This window comes from Petaurus breviceps, unplaced genomic scaffold (assembly GCF_028583685.1).
Source record: "Petaurus breviceps papuanus isolate PSGF00001 unplaced genomic scaffold, PetGlider_PUasm1.0 140, whole genome shotgun sequence".
NCBI classification, from domain to species: domain Eukaryota; kingdom Metazoa; phylum Chordata; class Mammalia; order Diprotodontia; family Petauridae; genus Petaurus; species Petaurus breviceps.
Window position 1 is genome coordinate 21,552,810 of NW_027185698.1, and position 21,201 is coordinate 21,574,010.

General features: G+C 36.1%; 1 protein-coding gene across 2 annotated transcripts in view; it reads right to left on the minus strand.

Moving 5' to 3' along the window:
• SLIT2 (slit guidance ligand 2) overlaps positions 1 to 21,201 on the minus strand; it is a 399,420-nt gene that overhangs the window by 37,310 nt on the left and 340,909 nt on the right. For both annotated transcript variants that reach the window (XM_069069137.1, XM_069069129.1), the window contains one exon: positions 3,655 to 3,748. In XM_069069137.1, the coding sequence (XP_068925238.1) occupies positions 3,655 to 3,748 (94 nt within the window). The remainder of the gene's footprint in view (positions 1 to 3,654; positions 3,749 to 21,201) is intronic.

Genomic DNA, 21,201 nt, shown 5'->3' on the forward strand with positions numbered 1-21,201 from the left:
GAATCAACTTACCCAAGGTCATCCAGCTAGTTACAGCTCATTAGGTAGCTGATAGAACAATAGTCACAGATTAGCAGAACTGGGAGTGAATTTAGAGGCCATTGAGTTCAATCAACTTCCTCATTTTACAGCTTAGAAACTGAGGCTCTCCAGGTAGCACAGCGAGTAAGAGCACCAGCCCCAGTGTTGGGATGACCTGGGGATCGAATCAGGGCTAAGACACTTAGCACCCACCCAGAAATAACTGGCTGTGTAACCTTGAGCAAATTACTTAACCCCTATTGCTTTAAAAAAAAAAAAAAAGAAACCGAGGTTCAGGGAGAAGGGAAGTGATATGCCCAAATTCACAAAGAATAAGTGTCAGAGATGAGAATCAAATTCGATTCTCTCCTCCTGGGGCATTATCTCTCCACCATACCATGCTGCATTAAAGAAACACAGTCAGCATCCTAATTAATGGAGACAGCAGAAACAGAAGCTGGGGTCTAGGGGAGGGCCACATATATGACAGAAAGACTATATTTAGCAATTTAAAATCTGTTTTGTTGGTGTCTTTTGACTTCTATTTCCTTTCTCTCTTCCCAAAGAACATATGTCACTGACATATGCAAGAAGGCTAGTGAAAGCCAACACTTTGCCTTATTAACTTGTTTTTAGCTAAACTAGCTACAGAAATAAAACCAGTGTTCCCACATTACTGATAGAAATAGCAGGTTTTCCAAATCTGCTAATTCATGGCTTAGTAATAGCTACTTTGTAACTTATGCATCTTAATTGATGGTAATAAGGGAGTTATTTAATTGTGGATTAGTCTTTCAGAAGATGAACTCCTTTATTTTCAAATGATTTCCAATGAGTCTTACTAATAACCTATCTTGTAATTACAGCTTAAAAAGCACTGCAGTAAGCCTGCTCTAATGTTAATTGCAGTGAAGTCTGTAGAAGAAACAACCTGTGTTTGAAGACCACCTGCTTCCATGGCTTACTCTTCTGAGAAATGATTATATTCTTTTTATGTGTGACACATTCTGAGGCCAGACTTTAATGACCACCTGTGGTATACAACCATGGAGTTCACAAAAGCTCTAGGGGAAAAAAAATGATCTCCTGAGGAAGGAATTTCATCAAAATATGGTACATTTTTTTTTTCAAATTCAGAAATAAAACTAGTAATAAGCTTGTTTATCCTTAAGCAGGGATTTGATCCAAACCCAAAAGATAAACCAAAATATATAACAAAGCACACCCCAAATTATTTTATCATAACAAACAAAAAAACTTAAACCATCTGTAGAAATGTCATGCACCAGAAAAGAATCCACATAAAACGGCTAAACTGGCACAAAAAATGTGTTTCCAACACAAAGCTGATGGAACCAAAGCTTCATTTAACTAAAGCAATATAGTCTGGGTAAAAGGCACTGTCTTTGAAATTAGGGGATCTACCATCTAGCTGTGTGACTCTGGGGCAGCCTTTCTGGGCCTCCATTCTCTCTTAAAATCCCCTGGTATATTAAGAAGTTGGACATGTTCAAGGGTTCTTTACCTCCTTTTGTTAAAATAGGTGCTTAATAAATACTTGTTGACTTCACTTTTTTGTGTCATGAACATCTTTTCAACTGGTGAAGCTGATGAACCCCTTCTCAGGGTAATATTTTTAAACACATAAAATATATAGGATTAAAAAGAAAATCAATTACGCTGAAATAAAGTGGTCACAATATTAAAAGGGGCTCTTCACTTGGGGTCTGATTCATAGATACAAGTCTGTGAATAAAACTCCTTTTCTAGATGATGTCTATGGTGTCTTCCAACATTCTTTAATTCCTTATTCCTGTAAAAGATAGAGTAGCTTTTCCCTCTCCTGAAATACCTTCCTTTACAATTTTCCACCAACCAAATCCTACATTTTGTTTAAAACCCAACTCAAGTACTATCTTCCCCATGAAGTCTTTCATGATTACCCTCACCCAACCGTCCTATAACATTTATAAGATATACCCCATAATCTAGAAAAGTGTGTGAAAGCATTTAGAAATACCATGAAGGGGTATAGCAATGTAAGGAAATGTGACATGTACTGACTGCCCCTCCCTCTTTTTAACTTTACAATGTTGGACAGAAGATACAGCAGGGGCCATCGAGTCAGAAGACATGTTAGACTCCCAGCTTTGGCCCTTATTAGCAGTGTTAACTTAGCAAGTCAAAATGTCTCAGAGGCTCAGTTTTCTTATCTAGAAAATGCAAATATCCATACACATATTCCTCACCTGAAAGGGGTCTTATGAAGAAAGTACTTTGTAAAGTTCTATATAGATATGATCCATTATTTTTTCTAGGTGGTTCATGTGTATTATGTCTTGCCTCACTAAGGAGAGTGTAAACTACTTGAAGAGAGGCCGTGTTATTTTCTTTTCGTACCTCCACATCATTTAGTCCAAAGTAAGAGCTACTCAAAAGACATTAGGGACTAGTGGAAAAATTAGTGAATTATGGGTCTTAAGATCTAGTTCAAGATCTGCCAGTCATGCAGTTAGATTTAATTCCACAAACACTGAAGGGTCTATCATGTTCAAACCACTATGCTTAGGAGAAGGGAATACAGAGATAAATATGACACATACCTATTCTCAGGCACCTTTAAGTCTCCTGGGGGATATAGGGAGGGGATACATGTAGCAATAAGAACAATAAAGGAGAAGGTAATGGAAACAAAAAGGAAATATAGTCTAAGCATTGTTCTATGAGAAATGTAAGATGGCAGCAATTACTTTCACCTAAAGGGGGAGGAGAATCAAAGGAAGATTACATGAAGGAGGTAGTTCTTGCACTGGGTCTTGAAAGAAGGAGAAAACATCAACAAATGGAGCTTAGAGGAGGGGCGTTCGTTCCAGGCATGAGGACAGTATGAACAAAGGCACAGAATGGGAAAGAAAGGACAGGAATAAGGGTAATCCAATTTAACTGGGATTGGGGTTTAATTTTAGAGGGCCTTAGGTGTCAGGGCCATGGAAAGCTTTTGAATGAGCAATGATGTGATTGGAGCAGTGCATTAGGAAGATTATTCACATGGTATTTTGCTTTTTTTTTTTTTGGAGGGGGGAGGGCAGGGCAATTGAGGTTAAGTGGCTTGCCCAAGGTCACACATCTAGTAAGTGTTAAGTGTCTGAGGCTGGATTTGAACTCAGGTTCTCCTGACTCCAGCGCCAGTGCTCTATTCACCGTGCCATCCAGCCGCCCCTGGATTCACATGGTATTTTGAGGGATGGTTTAGAGAAGGAATAGAATGGGAAGAGAAATACCAGTTAATAGGCTATGTGTCTTAGACAAGGCAATTAATTTTTCTGAATTTTAGTTTCTTCAAACCATATTAGACTTTGTAACTGTTTTTTTCCTCCCATAATATGCAATGCCCAAAAGGCCTTCACAGAAATTGCTGCTCATAGAAATGAAACTCATTTCTTTTCTTCTCCAGTGCTAAGAAATGGTTGTGTTGTCCAATGTTCCATATGCTGCTAAGAATGCCATTGAGACCAGTGAGTAAATATCTTATTTATCCTGAGTGAAAGGGGCTGAAGAGACTCCTTTAAGGAAGGAAATCTCAAGAGGCTACAAGGTCACCTAGCAGTGAAATATGAAAATGTTTCCACGTACTTGTATCCCTTTGGTGTCAGGATGCACTTTGAGTCATGCTGGCAGGGGTTAAGGTCCTGGGCACAAAAATCGAGTTTCTCCTCACACAACTCACCTGTGAATAGCAAACAGCATTAGTTCAGTGGGGAGGTAGCTTTGAAAAGAAAATGAAGCTTCAACAGTTTCCCTCTGGCAGCAAAATAATTCAAGCTGGCCAAAACCTGACCTTTTTATAACTAACTCAGATGGAATTAGAAGGACATCTGTTATTTTCTGTCTTTTTAACTTCTTTTTTTCCCTAGAAAAGAGTGACTCAGAACTACATCACACTTTCCCAGGTCTCCTCAGGTGAAGAGATACATCACTGGCTGAGAGCATCCTGACAATATAGTACCTTTAGAATAATATCAAAAATTCTAAACACTGATGTTTCCCTTCACTCATCCAAATCAACAGGAATTGCATGTGCAAAATGAGGGTCAAATTAAATAAAAGTCATGCATCATTACAGAAGTTCCAAGAAACTCATGAACAAACCTATAATTTAATAAGTTCAAGCATTTGATATCATTTGGTAGCTCAGATTTGCACATTCATCTGGACTATTCTTATTTATTAACACATTTATGCATCTCTTAGGAAGATCCCTAAAGTGTAAGTAGTAATGTGAGTTCATTTACTTGATCTAAGACTACTAAGCACAATTCTGACTTTTTGTAATATCGTTTCTATGGATAGTGGAACTTTTCAATTCCTCCTATAATCTATCAAGTCAACTAGAAAGGTCCAAATTACCTTAGCATTCAGTCTTGTTTTGCCTCACTTCTTGACTGTGTGGACTTCAAAGCATGCACAAGTACCTGGGATTGTTTCTTGGTCCACTTACCATAGGGTGAGGAAAGGTTTTTCAGTTGATCAATTGAGATATCACCTCTATAGCACCTTGCAAACCGTAAAGTGCTATATAAATGCTAGTTATTATTATGTCTAAATTAATTTATGATTGGTTTTTATGTAACAAATGAACCCCAAAATGGCTTGATCAAATAAACCACTGGTATTTCCAAAAGAATGACATGGGCTTTGATTTACTGCAAGAACTGGGGATTGAATATCATTAATTACATCAACAATTAACTATATTCAGTGGTTTAAATGGAATTTCTTTGTAAAAAATGTGTCCTTAAAAATAAACAGGTGTTAGTGGAGAGATGTAGTTCCACTGGTTCTCTATCACTCACCAGATCAAGTCTGAACAGTTTAGAATGGCATTCAAAGCTCATCCCAATTTGCTGAGAATCAGCATGGCAGAGTGGATCAAGTCTTGGCCTCAAAGCCAACATGATCTAGGTTCAAGTCCCAACTCTAATATACCTTGTCTGTCTCACCCTGGGCAAGTCACTCAATTTCTCAGTGGCCTAAGCAACTCTTGAAGACTAAGGTGCTGAGATGGAAATAGCTTCCTTATCTGGGAATTTACTACCAGTGAAACCACAGGTGCAGTCCCTATCCCCTACCTTTACAGCATTTATATCACATCACTTTTCACTATATGCTTCATGCTACAGTGAAATTGGACTAGCCACCACTCCTATATAAATACCATGGTTTCTGGTCTCTGTACCTTTTTAAATATACCACCTAGGATGTTCTCCCCCTCCCCCAATATATTCTTCATGATTTGACTCAACTGGCATCTTTTCCATAAGTCTTCCATGACCCCATTTTGTATATTGTTAATGCTTTCACCTTCTTTATTTAATAATGGTTAATTGTGTCTTCTTCTTTCCCTATTCAATTAAGGGAACAAATCTTGTTGACTTATGTCCCCACTCCCCCTACCCCCTGCCCCATCCCTGGAACACTGCCTTATAGAGAGTAGATATTTTAAATTGTTGTTTTTCCTTCATTCTCAAAGAGGACCATGACATCAAGGTAATGCCATGATTTGCAAATGAACTGGATTTCAGCGAGGGAGGGCTGTGCAAAGTCATGAGCCTCACTTTCTCTTCTGGAGAAATTTTTGAATTAAACTTAGTTACTTTTGGAAACTTCACTAGCAATTAAAAAAAGAGCATACACAGACAAGTAATACATGACTTTGGATATATTTCAGATCATATTATCTTTCTTGAAATATGCCAATGTAGAGTGAAAGCCAGATTTAACATAGTTGTTCTTTCTAGAATAACCTTGGTCTTATCTCAAAAACCAGCATTCAAAAAAAAGGGATCTTCATTGGGGGCCATTTAAACAACAAGTCCCCCTTAAGACATAAGCATATTTTCCATTGAGAATCACTTTAAATGGAACAGATCAAAGGTATATATTACTAGAACTTTTAAAGACTTTAGCTTGAAAAGGCCAAGGTATCCTGGGCCATCTCCAGTTGTCCCGATCCATATCTTGCCACTAGACACAGATGACTCTGGAGGAGAGGGTGAGGTTGGTGTCTTTGCACAGCACTTCCTCACTTAAACCCAATTCACTTGCATGGCATGGCTTCATCTTCCTGATGTCATGGTCCTCTTAGAGAATGAAGGATAAACAGCAGCAACAGCTTAATGTGATGCAATCTGTCACAGTGGACTGACTTCAGAGCATGCACAAGTCTTCTGTGAATGTTTCCTGTCCACTTATCACATGGTGAGGAAAGACTTTTTGACTCGTTTCTGAGCCAGAATTGAGCACTCATATAAAAGGCCCCAATGACAACTTTATCTTCTTTGCTGTCTAGCTCTAGTGTTCCAGTGAGGAGGAAATAACTACTGTAAGCCTCCATGTGGGGAAAGCACCAGTGGCCTGTGCATCTCATCCAAGTTCAGATAAAGTCATTGACACTTTGCCCTGCCTTAACTATTCTTTCTTGACTTAGGTGAAAGAGCACTGGAGACAGAATAGACTTAGCTATAACCTAGTGAGCTTCAAAAGGTCAGGAGGGGACCAGGGCATCCTAGATCTGGAAAGCAAGACTTGTAGATCTCCTGAATGCATGCTCAGTTCTGGCTTGGAAGGCAACAGAAAGAACCTTTTGCAACTACCTGGTAAGGGGATCAGAAACAGTCACAGAAAACCCTGGTTTGCCCCAAATTTTGCTGGAGGGACTTTTATTTTGAGCACACTGTCCACTCTTAAGGCCTGGGCTCTCATTGACAAATTCTTCCTTCTATCTGTTTTAAGTTGTTTTAGAAAAAAAAAAAACATTCTGAAAGGATACTTTGGAAATCAGTTCTTAAGATCTCTTTTGTTAAAGCATTCTCTAAGGAAATTTATGGAAACTGCATGTTAGTGGAAAATAATTTTTCCTTACAAACAGATGTATCATTGTGTGTGAATATCAGGACACATGCAGCTAAGGAAGTCAAAGGACTAATGGGAAAAAAAAGAGATGCTTCACTCCTCTTCTCAAGAATGAACTAGGCAGGAACATCTGTGATTGAGGAAGGCATTATACGAACTCTTCAGGTCTGTAATAGTTTTAAGTATGTGATCTTATGAAGTAGATTTCATAGTACAGGCAAGGAAATGCAGCTGTATGGTGTGCTGCTTTCATTTTCTTATTTCTATAAAATAGAATGAAGGGCAAGAAGTCCGAGATAAGAAAGCAGAGAGGAAAGACACTGGCTTCAAGGGAAGAGACTGTGAAAATAGAGAATGTTGGGCAATGACTCAGTTAAAAAAAAAGAGCCTCTGGGAGTCTACTAAGCACATAATGCATCAGTATAAATATAGGTCACATTATTTAATATTAATTGTAGATTACATTAATATCTTATGTAAATGTACATGTAGAAATTAATAGAGCTATAAATATATATGTAATATATGTACACATGTATATGCATGTAAGCATGTGTATACACACATACATCTCAACTAACAGCTGAGAAAAAAGATAACCTTAAAAAAAACTGGTCTAAAGTATTTTAATTAATGCTTTGGACTCCATCAGAAAGGTTGGTGTAAACCCATGATTTGATCATGCATGGGTTCTTTAATAAATGCTTCTTACCTTTAGTACATTTCTTGGCACAAAATTTTCTAACTTTGTTATTCCTGAAATAATTTTTGGGATTAAGTGCTCCTCCATTCAGCAAACATAATAAACATTTATTATGTGCCTAGCATTATTTTTTTAGGTGGAAAACAACATGAATATACAAACTGAGGTATAAAATATATATATGTGTATATTATATACCCACACACACATATTTGTATTTGTTCTTGTTCAGTCATTTCAGTCACATCTGCCTTTGTAACCCCTTTTGGGGTTTTCTGGGCAATGATACCAGAGTGGTTGGCTATTACAGATGAGGAAACTGAGGAGAACAGGGTGAAGTGACTTGCCCAGGATCACAGAGCTAATAAAGTCTCTGAGGTCAAATTTCAACTCAGAAGCATGAATATTCCTGACTCCAGACCTGGTGCGCTATGCACTATGGTGCCACCTAGCTGCCTTTAACAAAATATATACAAAGTAACTTTTTGGGGAGTAAGGGTAGGGAAGAGAGGGCACAAGTAACTTTGGAGACAGACTTCCTATAGAAAATAACACTTTGACAGAACATTATTTTCTCTAAACCAGCTTCTCCTTTTTAATTTCCCTAATATTGGTAACCATATCATAATCTATTATTTTAATAAGACATCAATCATCCTTAGGGTTTACTAGGATGCATAGTCCCTGACCTTGTGGCTTCTAGACTAATCTTCCATGGGATCACAGACTTAGAACTGGAAGAGTCTGTCCTCTTTACTTTAGAAATGAATAAACTGAGACTGGGGGTGGTGGTGGTGGTAAGTGATTTGCTCAGGGTCACATGGCTAGTAAGTGTCTGAGACAGGATTGGAATTCAGTTCTTCCTGATTTCAAATTTATCAGCTGCCCCACCAGCTACCTCAAAAAACAGTGCACCAGGGGGCCCTGGCAAGAGTCACACACTCACACTCTCTCTCTCTCACACACACACACACACACACACTCACACACAAAGAGCTAAAAGGGACTTCAGAGTTCAGGTTCAACCCCCTCTTTTTACAGATGAGGAAACTGGGCCAAACAGATGTAATGTCTTGCCTAAGGTCACCCAGGCAGTAAGCAGAGTTGGTTGCTTTTGGGGTTGACTGAATGGTGCTAATACTCCACTGAAAATCATTCAAAGGCTCCCTACTGAATAAAATCTAATGCCTTCAGTCTGACCTTCAACAGTCACCACAATAGAGCTCCAATTTAGCTTTCTAGTCTTTCATCTTTCCTTTTCCAAGGCTTTCATACAAATACGCTACATTCAAGTCCAACTGCAAGTTCCGTGGCCATGCTCTAAACTCTCTCCTTCCTGCAAAGATATTCCCTCTGCTGGCAGCGGCCTACCTTCTGTCTCTTAAATCCTATCTATCATTCAATTCCTTTTCAAATCCCACATTCTTCACAAAGTCTTCCCTGATGTCTGCAAATGAATGTGCCCAAGCTTTTTTTTCTTTTTACCTCTCTTTTCTGAACCCTACAGACGTTGTTCTTACCTCTACTATGGGGTTTTTCCACATCTTATTTTTTTTTAACTATAGTTATTTATTTCCTTGTTTTATCTATCTTACCAGATATAAAATCCTTTGGGGAAAAATGTCTTATTCATTTTTGTTATAACTCAAAGGACTGTGCTCCACATATAATAGGGCCTCAATAAACATTAACTAAGCTTAATTATAGAAATCAAAGCGATCTTAATCAAATGGGGACAGAACAGAGGCATAACACTCAAAGCTACCTTTGTAGCTTTGTGATAGATGATAGTATGTAGGTGATATAGACAGCTAACAGTACTGCTCTTTATTCTGTCATTATGGTAATTACTTTATAAATTATCCTTCAAATAGATCTTTACATTTGAAAGGTAAAGTCCCAAGTAAATTCTTTGGAATTTTTTTTTTAAGTTGTGAGCTCTATATTTAAAAAAAAAAAAGTCATCTCCAATAGAGAAACCTTCTTTGGAGTCTGGCATCTAGACCAAGGGGAAAAAAAAGTAAGTATAGCTTTTGACTCCCAGCATTCTTTTGTTGATAACCTTAGCAACTTAATCACACCCCCCTCCCCCATGTCTTAATAGCTTCTATCTCCTACCCAATGAATTGCCTAACTTAGCAAATAATGACAGGGAGGACATGATGACTCACTGGTTCACCATGTCTTCTTACTTCTTAATCTTACTTCCTGAATCACTGCTTAATAAATGTTTGCTGCACTGGAATTGTCTTCACTTTTATTTCACTTTTTAAAGTATTTTATCTCCTTGCCTTCTGATATGCCTATCTTTGCTGATAGGAATTTTATTATTTTTATTTGTTGAGTAGAAAAAGGAAGAGTGAAGTTACAGGGGGCAGATACAGATTTTAAAGAAAAATTCTGGTTATACATAGGTCAAATCAAATCATAACTTTCAGTGTGCTATATTTTTTTCTCTTCTTTTTTTTGGGGGGAGGGCAGGGCAATTGGGGTTAAGTGACTTGCCCAAAGTCACATGGCTAGTGTGTCAAGTGTCTGAGGCTGGATTTGAAATTGGGTCCTCCTGACTCCAGGGCCAGTGCTCTATTCACTGCGCCACCTAGCTGCCCCCAGTACGCTATATTTCATTCTTCAGTTGTTAACCCCAACCACATTAATGTCATCTGTAAATTTCATGTATATATACATATAAATACATATCTATGCACATATATACTTACACAATGTCTCTCTCTCTATAATATACATACCATTTATTCTCTGTAAAAAGGCCAGACTACCTTATACTCAATCCATTTATAAAAATAAGTAAAAACTAAAATTTATATTCTGTTTGTGTTTTGTAGAAACTAATATTCTTCTACATTGTTGGTAGAATTATAAATGGTTAGGATTGTTTGGGGAAGCAAATTGAAAGTATCATATAAGAGTCATAGTACTGAGAAGATATCTAAAGAAACATTAAAAAAAACAGGATATTCAAATATATAGAAACATTATTTGTAAGTGGAAAAAAGAAAAACAAAATAATCTATATCTTCAGCAAATATAAAATGGCCAAATTACTGATACACATCAGTGTTACTAAATACAATGCAACTAGGAATGACAAAGATTAGAAATATAAAGGAATGTAGAAAAACATGAAATATACACAGATGGTTATACAAAAGGAAATATATTGCAACACACGGACAAACAACGTAATACAATATAGAGTAAAAGTAACAAAAAACATTACATTATCTGCAGGTTAAAGGTGAGTCACTTTCAAAATTTAAATAGCTGAATATGTTAATTTAATGAGCTTTGTTATTGTTTAAAGGGCATTTAAAATATAATTAGTAAGTTCATGTTAAATAAATTTGAGTTATATTGCTCAAATTTCCAATTTTATTTCTCTTAGCATACTAAGCCTTTGGATTAGACCCAAATCAGATCATTGTCCAGCAATGCTCTACCTCCAATAATACATTCTGTTTTCTTTCCTAGTTTCTTCAGTACTCACACTTGAACTTCTGAGAACTCACAAGATTCCTGCCTACAGCAATTTACAACACTGAGAAGTCCAGAGACTAAAATCAAAGAATAGTTCTTCAAAGAGCACTTGCATCTTGTGAAGATTCTTCTCACCTTTCTAAAAGCACCTGCAGAGTGAAGGGAAAGTAGCTTGTCTTCCATTTTGTTTCACTGTCTCCTCCCCCCAAGACTTCCTAACACCTAACACCAAAGTAGCCCCTTTACTTATATCAACTGAATTAGTAAGGTAATCCTTTAGGGAGCTGAATTTTTGACTATGGAAATTAATCTCTTTTGAACCATTGAATATTCATGTTGAGGCCCAGTGAAAAAAGAATATTAAAAGTAAATCATACCAACTGGTTCCTTTGTAATGTACCCCATATAACTTCAATTGTAACCTCGGAATAAGAGTCGCCCTCAAGGTTAGGGCTATTGAAAGCTGTATTCCAAGATAAAGGCTGACACTAGACACAGGCTCATCAAGGCAAAGATGAAATTTGGGTCCCTGTGTGGAAGACTGGATTGTAGATTTTATTCATTGATTATTCATAAATCCCTTTGTGGGTCAAAAGAAAGAATGGAGTTTCAGAAAGACCTTCATTCCTGTCATTCCCTTGCCCTCCTCCATCCCTGCCAACCCCATCATGATGTTAATGAGTGATCTATGAAATCAAAGCATACCTGAAATATGCCAGAAAAAATGTTCAGAACAAATCTAAATATTTTAAGTGGTGGAATTTTTCTACGCTAGTATAATTAGTTCTTGTTATAAAACTCTTCTTTATTGGACCAACAAGTTCAGGGAAAGAAAACCTGACTTCAGGTTAGGAGAATCAGATTAAGTACTGGTGCTCCAATTTACTGGCCAGGCAACCTTGGGCACTTGGGAAAATGGCTTTGGCTCTCTGAGCTTCACTTTCCTCATTTGTAAAATGGGGAATAATAGTATAATCTGTTTTTGTAAGATTTTTATAAATATATGCATAAGTACTATATTGTATATATGTAATAAAAATGTAAGGGAAAGCACTTTGAAAATTGTAAAGTAGTAGATTAGTCAGTTAAGATTATCATTATTAGAAATAGACAATCTCTATAGTCAGGTTAGCTTGAGTCATGCAGAGAATAATAATAGCCAGCATTTATATAGCACTTAACTGTTTGCAATATACTTTACATACATTATCTCATTAGATCTTCACAATAACCCTGGATGCTAGGTGTTATTCTTTCCTCCTTTGTATAGATGAAGAAACTGAAGCAAGAAAAGTTAAGTGACTTGCCCAGGGTCATACAGCTTGCATCTGAGTCAGGAGGGTCTTTCTATCCACCATGCCCTCAACTGCCTCCAAAGGCACTTTATATTTAAAGACATATTTCTTTAAAAACAACACCATCTTCCAAATGAGATAGAGCTTGCAGAGTCTAGCTTCAGTGCCCTCCAAAGTGACAGGTTGTGGTAGAAGGGACTGTAGGGTATGGTGACTTCTTAAAGATATTTAGAAATTAGCAACATAAGTGTTATACTTTCCACAAGTAATATCAGGGAGACATCATAGAGAGTCTGGGCAAATGTGCAGTCATACTGAAGAGCTAATATTGGTGCATCTAGGTGGTGCACTATATGAAACACTGGGCTTGGAATCAAGACCATTCATCTTTGTGAGTTCAAATCTGACCTCAGATACTAGCTGTGTGACCCTGGGAAAGTCACTTTAAGCTGCTTGACGCAGTTTCCTCAATTGTAAAATAAACTGGAGAAGGAAATGACAAATAACTCCAGTATCTTTGCCAAGAAAACTGCAAATGGGGTCACAAAAAGTCATACTTGACTAAAACAGCTCAACAATTGAAGAGCTAATGGTCCAAAGGAAATAGTACATCTGTCTTCCATGAGTCTCAGTTTACTCATCTGCAAAATGAAGGGGTTGAGATGATCTCTGGAGTCTATTGTGTCTCTAACATTCTTGTTGTTTGTCCTTTGTTTTGAACAGGACCAATGACATCACAGGGCGATGTCTTGATTTGTGCATGAATTAGATTTAAGTGAGGCAGAGTTGCACAAAGTCATCAGTCTCACTCTCTTTTCCAGGGTTATCAAAGTCCAGTGGCAAGACAAAGGTCAAGACATCTGGTGATGGCCTGGGCTGTAGTGCATGACCTCGGTGACTTTAATATCTGACCAAACTCTAAGAGTTCCACAGTGCCTGCCTGCTTCAGCTGCCTTCATAGCTACTGGAACAATTGTTCCTATTCCCCCATTTCTGCATGGGAAATGCAGTCTTCACCCACTCATGGATTTGAGGCTTACCATTTGATCTCAAGCATCGTATGATTTCATTGATTCTCAAATATTTATTATGAGATACTATATGCAAAGAGCTTTGTAAAACATAACTCACTATATAAATGCTAGCTATAGTTTCTTAACCAGAAACCGCAATTTACAGTATCCTTTCACCAACCCCTATGAGTTGTTCAAAACTATGTAGGTGCCATCTTAATCTGGAACAAGCTGATGCTGGTTTGTTGGACATGGAGGCAGAGGACCTAAATTCAGATCCCAGCTCTGCTATTTGCTACCCATGTTACCATGGGGTCACTTAAACTCTTTGAGTCTACTTATTCATCTTTAAAATGAATATATTATATCACCTCTTAGGTTCTTTCTAATTTTAAATCTATGTTCATATTCTCCTATACTGTTGAATTAATTAAAATGTAAAATTAAAAAGTGAAAGAACAAAAGGAACTATTTGCTCATTGTAAAGAAAAAAACAATTTGGACAAATTTTATAGCTCTATTAAATGTAATGACAAACCATCTGAAGAGGACTGAAGATGAATCCTACTACCCACTGGTCAACAGAGAGGTGATGGACCCCAAATCCTCAATGAAACATACATTTTTAGGTATCACTGATGTGGGAATTTTCTGTGGTTGACTAAACATATTTTATTTTTTTGTTCAATTCAGAAGGCAGGGTGAATGGTGGGTGTGTGTGGGGACAAAATAAATGCTTGTTAATAAAAAAAAATAAAGTGACATTAATGCAGTAAATCACAATTAAATATCAGGGTAAGTAGAACTGTGACTGCCAGCACCACAATGGCAGTCCAAAGTGATACTGAAGCAAAATGTAAACTCCTTGAGGACAGGCAGGGAATGTTTGTGCCTTTTTTTTTTTTTTTGGTCTTCACATCCCAAAATAATACCTGAATGCCTGGTACACAGCAATGGCTTAATAAATGCCTACTGAATCAAATGAAATCCTTTAAAATAACTAATGTTTGAGGATGCTCTTAGAAAAAACTTGAGAGACTTACAGGAGCTTATGCAAAGTGATATGTACTGTGTCCAAAGTAACAGCTATATTGTAAGATGATCAGCTGTGAATGACTTAGCTTCTCAGTAATACAATTACCCAAGAAAACTATGAAGGACTTATGATGAAAAATGCTTTCCATCCCCAAAGAAAGAACTGATGTTGTCTGAATATAGATTGAAATATACTTTTTAAACTTAATTTTTCTTGAGATTTTTTTTTGGGATCTATGTTTTCTTTCACAACATGACTAATATGGAAATGTTTTGTATGACTACCTATATCAAATTTATTGCAATAAAGGTGGTGGGGAGGGAGGAAGGGAGAAAATTTGGAATTCAAAGTTTTAAAAACAAATGCTAAAAATGGTTTTTACATGTAACTGGGGAAAAACAAAATACTAAATTAAAAATAGCCCAATTAAAAATAATTAATGCTTGCAGAATGCAAGAAAAGACAAAACTCTATTTCCATTGGTTTCAGTCTCCTTTTCAAAATGAATCAAGAAAATCTGCAATTATTTGAATATGAGGGCTGAAGGTATATATTAAAGTAAAGCCTTTTGCTGATAAATTATTTGCTCTGTGCTTTAAAAGATCATTGATGCAAAACTCACTGAATATCATTACAGGAGGAAAGACTTACATTTGCCCAGAGGTGACATTTTCACTATTTTGAATTTAAACTTCTGTTAAATAGCAAGGTCATATACTAGGTATATATATTTAGTGAATGCTATTCCATTTTTTCACAAAGAACTAGGCACTGGAGAGACCCAAAGACAAAGTGAAGAATAGTTCCTGCCTTTAAGGCACTTATATTCTATGGAGGTGGAACTTTTTTTCAGGGTAAGGTAGGGAATAAAGCTAACCAATTAGTTACTATAAAGAAAGTGATCATTAATTTATAGAAATTTGTGATTCTCAAGGCTCTCAAAAGAATGTGCCTAATGATTAATAACAGTTTATGGCAGACCAAAAATCAAGAAGTAGATTTCACTATTTGGTCATTTTAGATGCATAGTTTTGAGGGATGAAAGATACATTTATTTAATGTCATTTATTATTTAAGGACACTAACAAGATGGCAATAGAATTTAACACAGAATCACTAGAAGGCAATCATGTTGGAAAATATGATTAAATCACAATATAAAGTTTAATATGAATAAACAATAGCCATGTGAGTTTTAGAAAAGCAGAAAAAAAAGATGTTCATGAAGTCAACAAAATGATATATGAACTTAAAAATGTCAACTTGAAGACACTAATATATAACATTTAAAAAACTTTTCATAAAACCTTGTTAAAATATATTACTGAATTTTAAACAGAAAGTCTGCTTAGTCTGAGGCAGGGAAATACAAATGTGGATTAGGGTATGATCCTTCTGTTCACATAACATTAGAGTAATATCATCATTTATTTCAATTAAAAAATATTTATTAGGTACCTAAAAAATGCATTAAGTTCATCACAAAATGAACCAGGTAGAAAAAGGTCATTATTAGATTCTAGTTCAAATAAATATATTTGAACAGGCATCCAAATGAATCTTTGCTAACAATTTATAAGAATTATCACTTTTTGGGGCAACTAGGTGGTGCAGTAAATAGAGCACCATCCCTGGAGTCAGGAGGACCTGGGTTTGGATCCAGCCTCAGACACTTAACACAAGAAAAACTAGCTGTGTAACCTTGGACAAGTCACTTAACCCCAACTGCCCTCCAAAAAGCAAAAAAGAAAAAAAAAAGAATTATCACTTTTTTAGATACCTTTACTGTTATTTTTAGAATTATCTTAAAATTTCCTTTCTTGATATATTTTAGAATTACTCAGCAAATAAATGTAAATACAGCATGGAGAAGAGGAAGCAATCACTAAACTAGAAAACTAGACATATCAGATATTCCTTTTGGATTTTTGGAGTAAATGACTGTATTCTTTTGGGCAGCTCTAAAATGTAAAAAAGTATGAATTTGAACTATATCATCTCTATAATCTCCCCTTTTATATCAGATTCCAACCTTGTCATGTGACACATAACAGTCATTGGAAGTCTAGGAGAGACAAAATAACTTTAAAAATCTCATTTACAATGCATATTTTCAAGAAATGAAATGAATGAAATTTTCAACATTTTATTTAATTAACATAAATGAGATTTCATAGGAAGACATTGGAAACACATAAGACATCTCATTGATTGATTAAATTAATCTCATTAATGTGGAAAATAGTCCCCAAAAGCTAATGAAAGCTTTTATTCTATATGAAATTGTCAAGGCTAAAATTTAAGTTAAATAAAATGTTGTTGAAAATTTTATTCATTTCATTTCTTGAAAATATGTGTAGTTAATGAGATTTCCTATGTGTCCAGATTTTAGGGACACCATGTATATTTACCCTGTGTTGCCACTTTCATTTTTTTCTCTTCTCCCTCCTTTCCTACTTTTTAACTTGTGATCCTCTTCTCTCTTCAAACTAACTTTAGAAAGGTTCCTTCAATCACATAAAAAAAAAATCATTAGATTGTGTTTGTTATGCTATTAACTATCTACATTACCATGGGCAAGCTACTTTATCTCTGCTGGACTTATTTCCTTATCTGCTAAATGGTGGGTAGGGGGAGAGAGGGTGTGAGATCATTTTTTTCTAAGTCCCTTTTCAGTTCTATACTTTAGAAAGGAATTAGTAAGTAACATAGAATTAGAACTGTATTTAATTTTGCTTCCATTAGTGATTCATGTTGAGAAAAACAAATCATATAAATAACCCCCTACTTTACTTCTTCCTCCACCCTCATTCTACTGAACTGAAAGCTTGTCTGACAAATAATTTTGCTTATGCCTCATCTCCTTCAAGATAATGCCAGCTTAATTCCCTTCATTGGGCCCTGATTGTAATAAGAGGTTTTGTTTTTTTTTTTGGTGTGGGGGCGGGGGATAATCGTGATACATTGTACTCCAATTCTGGTATTTAGGTTCTCTTTTTCTCCCCATTCCTGGGCTTCTACCTGGGTCTCTGCTAAGTTCCCTGGATCTTAAATCACTTTCCTGGTTCCTTGGGTCTTGTAGGACTAAAGACCTTCTTTGTTCTCACCAGTCTTCTCAGGGAATATTCTCCTGATGCCATTTTTCAGCTTGAATATTGTCAAACTTCCTAAAAAATAAATATTTGGCTGCTTGAATTTTTCCAGGTCTGTTTTTTTTTTCTTTTTTCTTTTTTTTTTTTTTTTTAAAAGCAATCGGGGTTAAGTAACTTGCTCAAGGTTACACGGCCAGTTATTTCTGGGTTTGGTGCTGAGTATCTGAGCCCGGATTTGATCCAGGTCATCCTGACACTGGAGCCGGTGCTCTTACTCGCTGAGCCACCTGGCCGCCTCTAGGTATGTTTTTCAGTGAAAGTTTAGGTTTTCATTTGGAGGCTGAGAGCAAGATACAATGGGAAGTTTCTGTAAAGCTTCTCTTTCCTCATCTGTTAAATGTGGGGGTTGGATTGGTTGGTGTCTGTGGTCCCTTCTGTCTTTAAATCTGATTCTATGACTATATAGCTTCAGGAGGTCTATATGCCCCTAAGAAACTATATGAATTAAAATGACTATCATTATCACTCTCATTATTTTAGCAAAATTTAAATAACATTATACAGGACAAAATAATTTCGTCATTTTACCTATTAGAAAATCCTACACTTGTTTTACTTATAAAGTAATTTAAAAAAATCAGTCATGGACATTTATAAATTTATTTCCCCTCCCAAGTAACTTCAACAACAATACAGATATACTCTCTTCCTAGAGCATATTTAGCAGAAAAGAAGATTGTTATGTGGTCACTGGAAAATGATCTAAGAACTTTGCCAACTCTCATTATGTTTACAGTACATTTAAACCAAATGGGACAGGCGAACATGGCTGAGTTTCATCTATTTTTCTAAAGGTATCTTTTTAGATTCAAGGTATTGTTGTCTATAAAAGACAAATCCTCTAGGAGGCTGAGCTTCCAGCAAGGGGTGGAGTTGATCGGAGAACTATATTTCTTAAAGTCTCTTCTTATGCCAGAGGATGCTTTCTTTCTATATACTTAAAGCATGCCTCGGTAAAACAACAGAAGACAAAACAAAACAAACAGCCCCCTCCCCACACACTCGTTTTAGGGGCACTCTGGGACCTGAGAGGAAATGGTGTAGTAGGAAAGGGAAACAATAAAAGACAATGTTCTTTAGTTAGCTACAAGTGCCAGATTATCCTTCTTGTGACATTGCTGCTTGACATTGGGCAAGTCTCTCAATCCCTCTCTCATCTGTCAAAGAAGAAGTTTGCACTAGCAAATCTCTGGAGTTTCTTCCAGCTCGAACAAGCTTTAGGTCCACTGATACTGTTTTTCCTATTCAAAAAATGCCTGAGGCATAGCTTAGTTTTTTTTCAACCAGAAAGGAAAATTCATATTGATAACAAAAGGGAGGTTACTTAATGCGACAGTGTGAACCAGAATGCTCGCACTGAACTTTATTATATGTGACATTTTAAAATACAATTTCAAGATAGGCATGAAAGTTTGGTTGGTTTCCAGAATCTCCAGGGTACAATATAGATTTTGGAGACTCAAGCACATTGTTCTTCCAATGTTTTTATCCTTAGCTACCACTTAAGTCCAGAAAACAAACAAACAAACAAACAAACAAACAATATAACAAAACTAATTAGAATAGCCTATTATCCTGCTGTGTATGTTGGCATGAAAAAGAGGTATGTAGCAATTTGGGCACAGAGGATAAAATTTATTTGCTTAGTAGTCAAGGACAGTCCTTGTCCTATCATTTCATGTAAGGGACTATTTAATAAATGCTTTTGATGACAGAAAAGGAAACCAATCTAGCTACCTGATGAGAAAATAAAAGAAAGAAATCTCATCCACACATGAGACTAGTTTAGGGAAGCAAATGAAATAGGAAAGGCCCACAGGCCCACAGATCTGTGCCTTAAAATCGTGTCTTGACCAATGGGACAAGCAATTGCTGTTATATGACATTATTGGGAGTGTAGAATGATATCGTCTTAAATTTTATTTCTACATATTTCCTCATATATAGAAGGGGCAGGGTGGGCTCAGAAATTAAGGAAGTGCATGCTTCCAGGACTAGTTAGGGAAAACATTGACATATTACATGAGGTCATTCCTCATTCCCCCAGTTTTTAGTGCTTTCTTCTTTCTGAAATTATTTTGCATTCCTTCGCATTAACTGTATACTTACTAACTTGTATCTTCCTATCTCCCGCTTATTTACTGACTTGTCTAATTTGTTTCCTGTTAGGAAAATATAGGCTCCATGAAGGCTAAAAAATATTCTTTTGTCTTTGTATCCTAGATCTTAGAACAACTCCTTGCACATAGTAAGTCATTAAAATGTTTGTTAAATTGAGTTTTAAGAAATTTTTAGATAAAGGAAATCTACTAATCCCCAAAGAACATTTTCCAAATTTCTGTTGGCCTAGATTATTTATATTTCTTGTCCTATCAAAACTAAATTAAAAGTCATTACAATTTATAAACATATGTAGACCCCAAAATAAGACTCTGGAAATTCACTGTAAGTAGTGATTTATTAGTAATCACTAATGAAGTCACTCTGACCTGAGAGTATGTTATTTCTTGGGTTTAATGTGTTTCTTTTTTCAGAATGGGATTTTATATGTCATTTAATAATAACCCACATTTTTTACATATTTTATAACTTTTATAAAGAGCTTTCATCTTCTTACAAGAACTCTCTGAGGTAGGTAATATATGGATTTTTGTCCCCATTTTACAGATGAGGAAACTGACATTTTAAAAGGTAAGTGACATGTTTATGGTTACATAGCTAACCAGTGATAGATCCATGATTTAAAGTTCAATGCCATTTTTTATTATGCCACACAGCCTACATCAGTTTAATAAATGGATGTTGCTTCAATTTGTACTTAGTGCTCTGAAATGCATCCTATTACGCTGAAATAATTAATTCACCTTCAAGATATAAGTAATAAATTCCCTAGAAATAGTTTATTCCCCAGCAGTACAAAACTCATTATCATTAAAACCCTTTAAACCTAACTTAAGCACAATCTTTTGATCCACTCCATTATAAGTGAATTTTGGCGGTGGCCTTCTGTGGATTAAATAAGATGACGCTCAATTTCCCCTTAATTTTAATAGTGTATAAATATTGCTCCCTGAGAGTATGTGGGATGAAAGAATTATAAACACCCATAAAATATTACTATATTCTAGCTCGTGGCACATATGTCCCATAATAATCAGAAAAGCAAATTTTTTTTTTTTAAAGCAATTGGGGTTAAGTAACTTGCTCAAGGTTACACGACTAGTTATTTTGTGTGGGTGCCAAGTATCTGAAGCCGGAACCGATCCTGGGTCTCCTGACGCCAGCGGCCGGAGCTATTACTCACTGCGCCACCTGGCCGCCCTGAGAAAAGCAAATATACTCATCATTCAGACTATCAAGAACATAGGGGGAAAAAAAAGGAATGTAAAGATTATTCTAAAAGTTATACTTATATGGGAAATAAAATTATATTGTCAAATATTGCTATCCCTACTTGTTGGTTTCTTCTAAAATATTTAAATGAATCCATGGTTTCTGTGGGTTGTTGTAAGGGTTATGGGATTTAAAGATCTCCCATGCCCCATGGACGTGCTGACATAGCAGAGCAAGA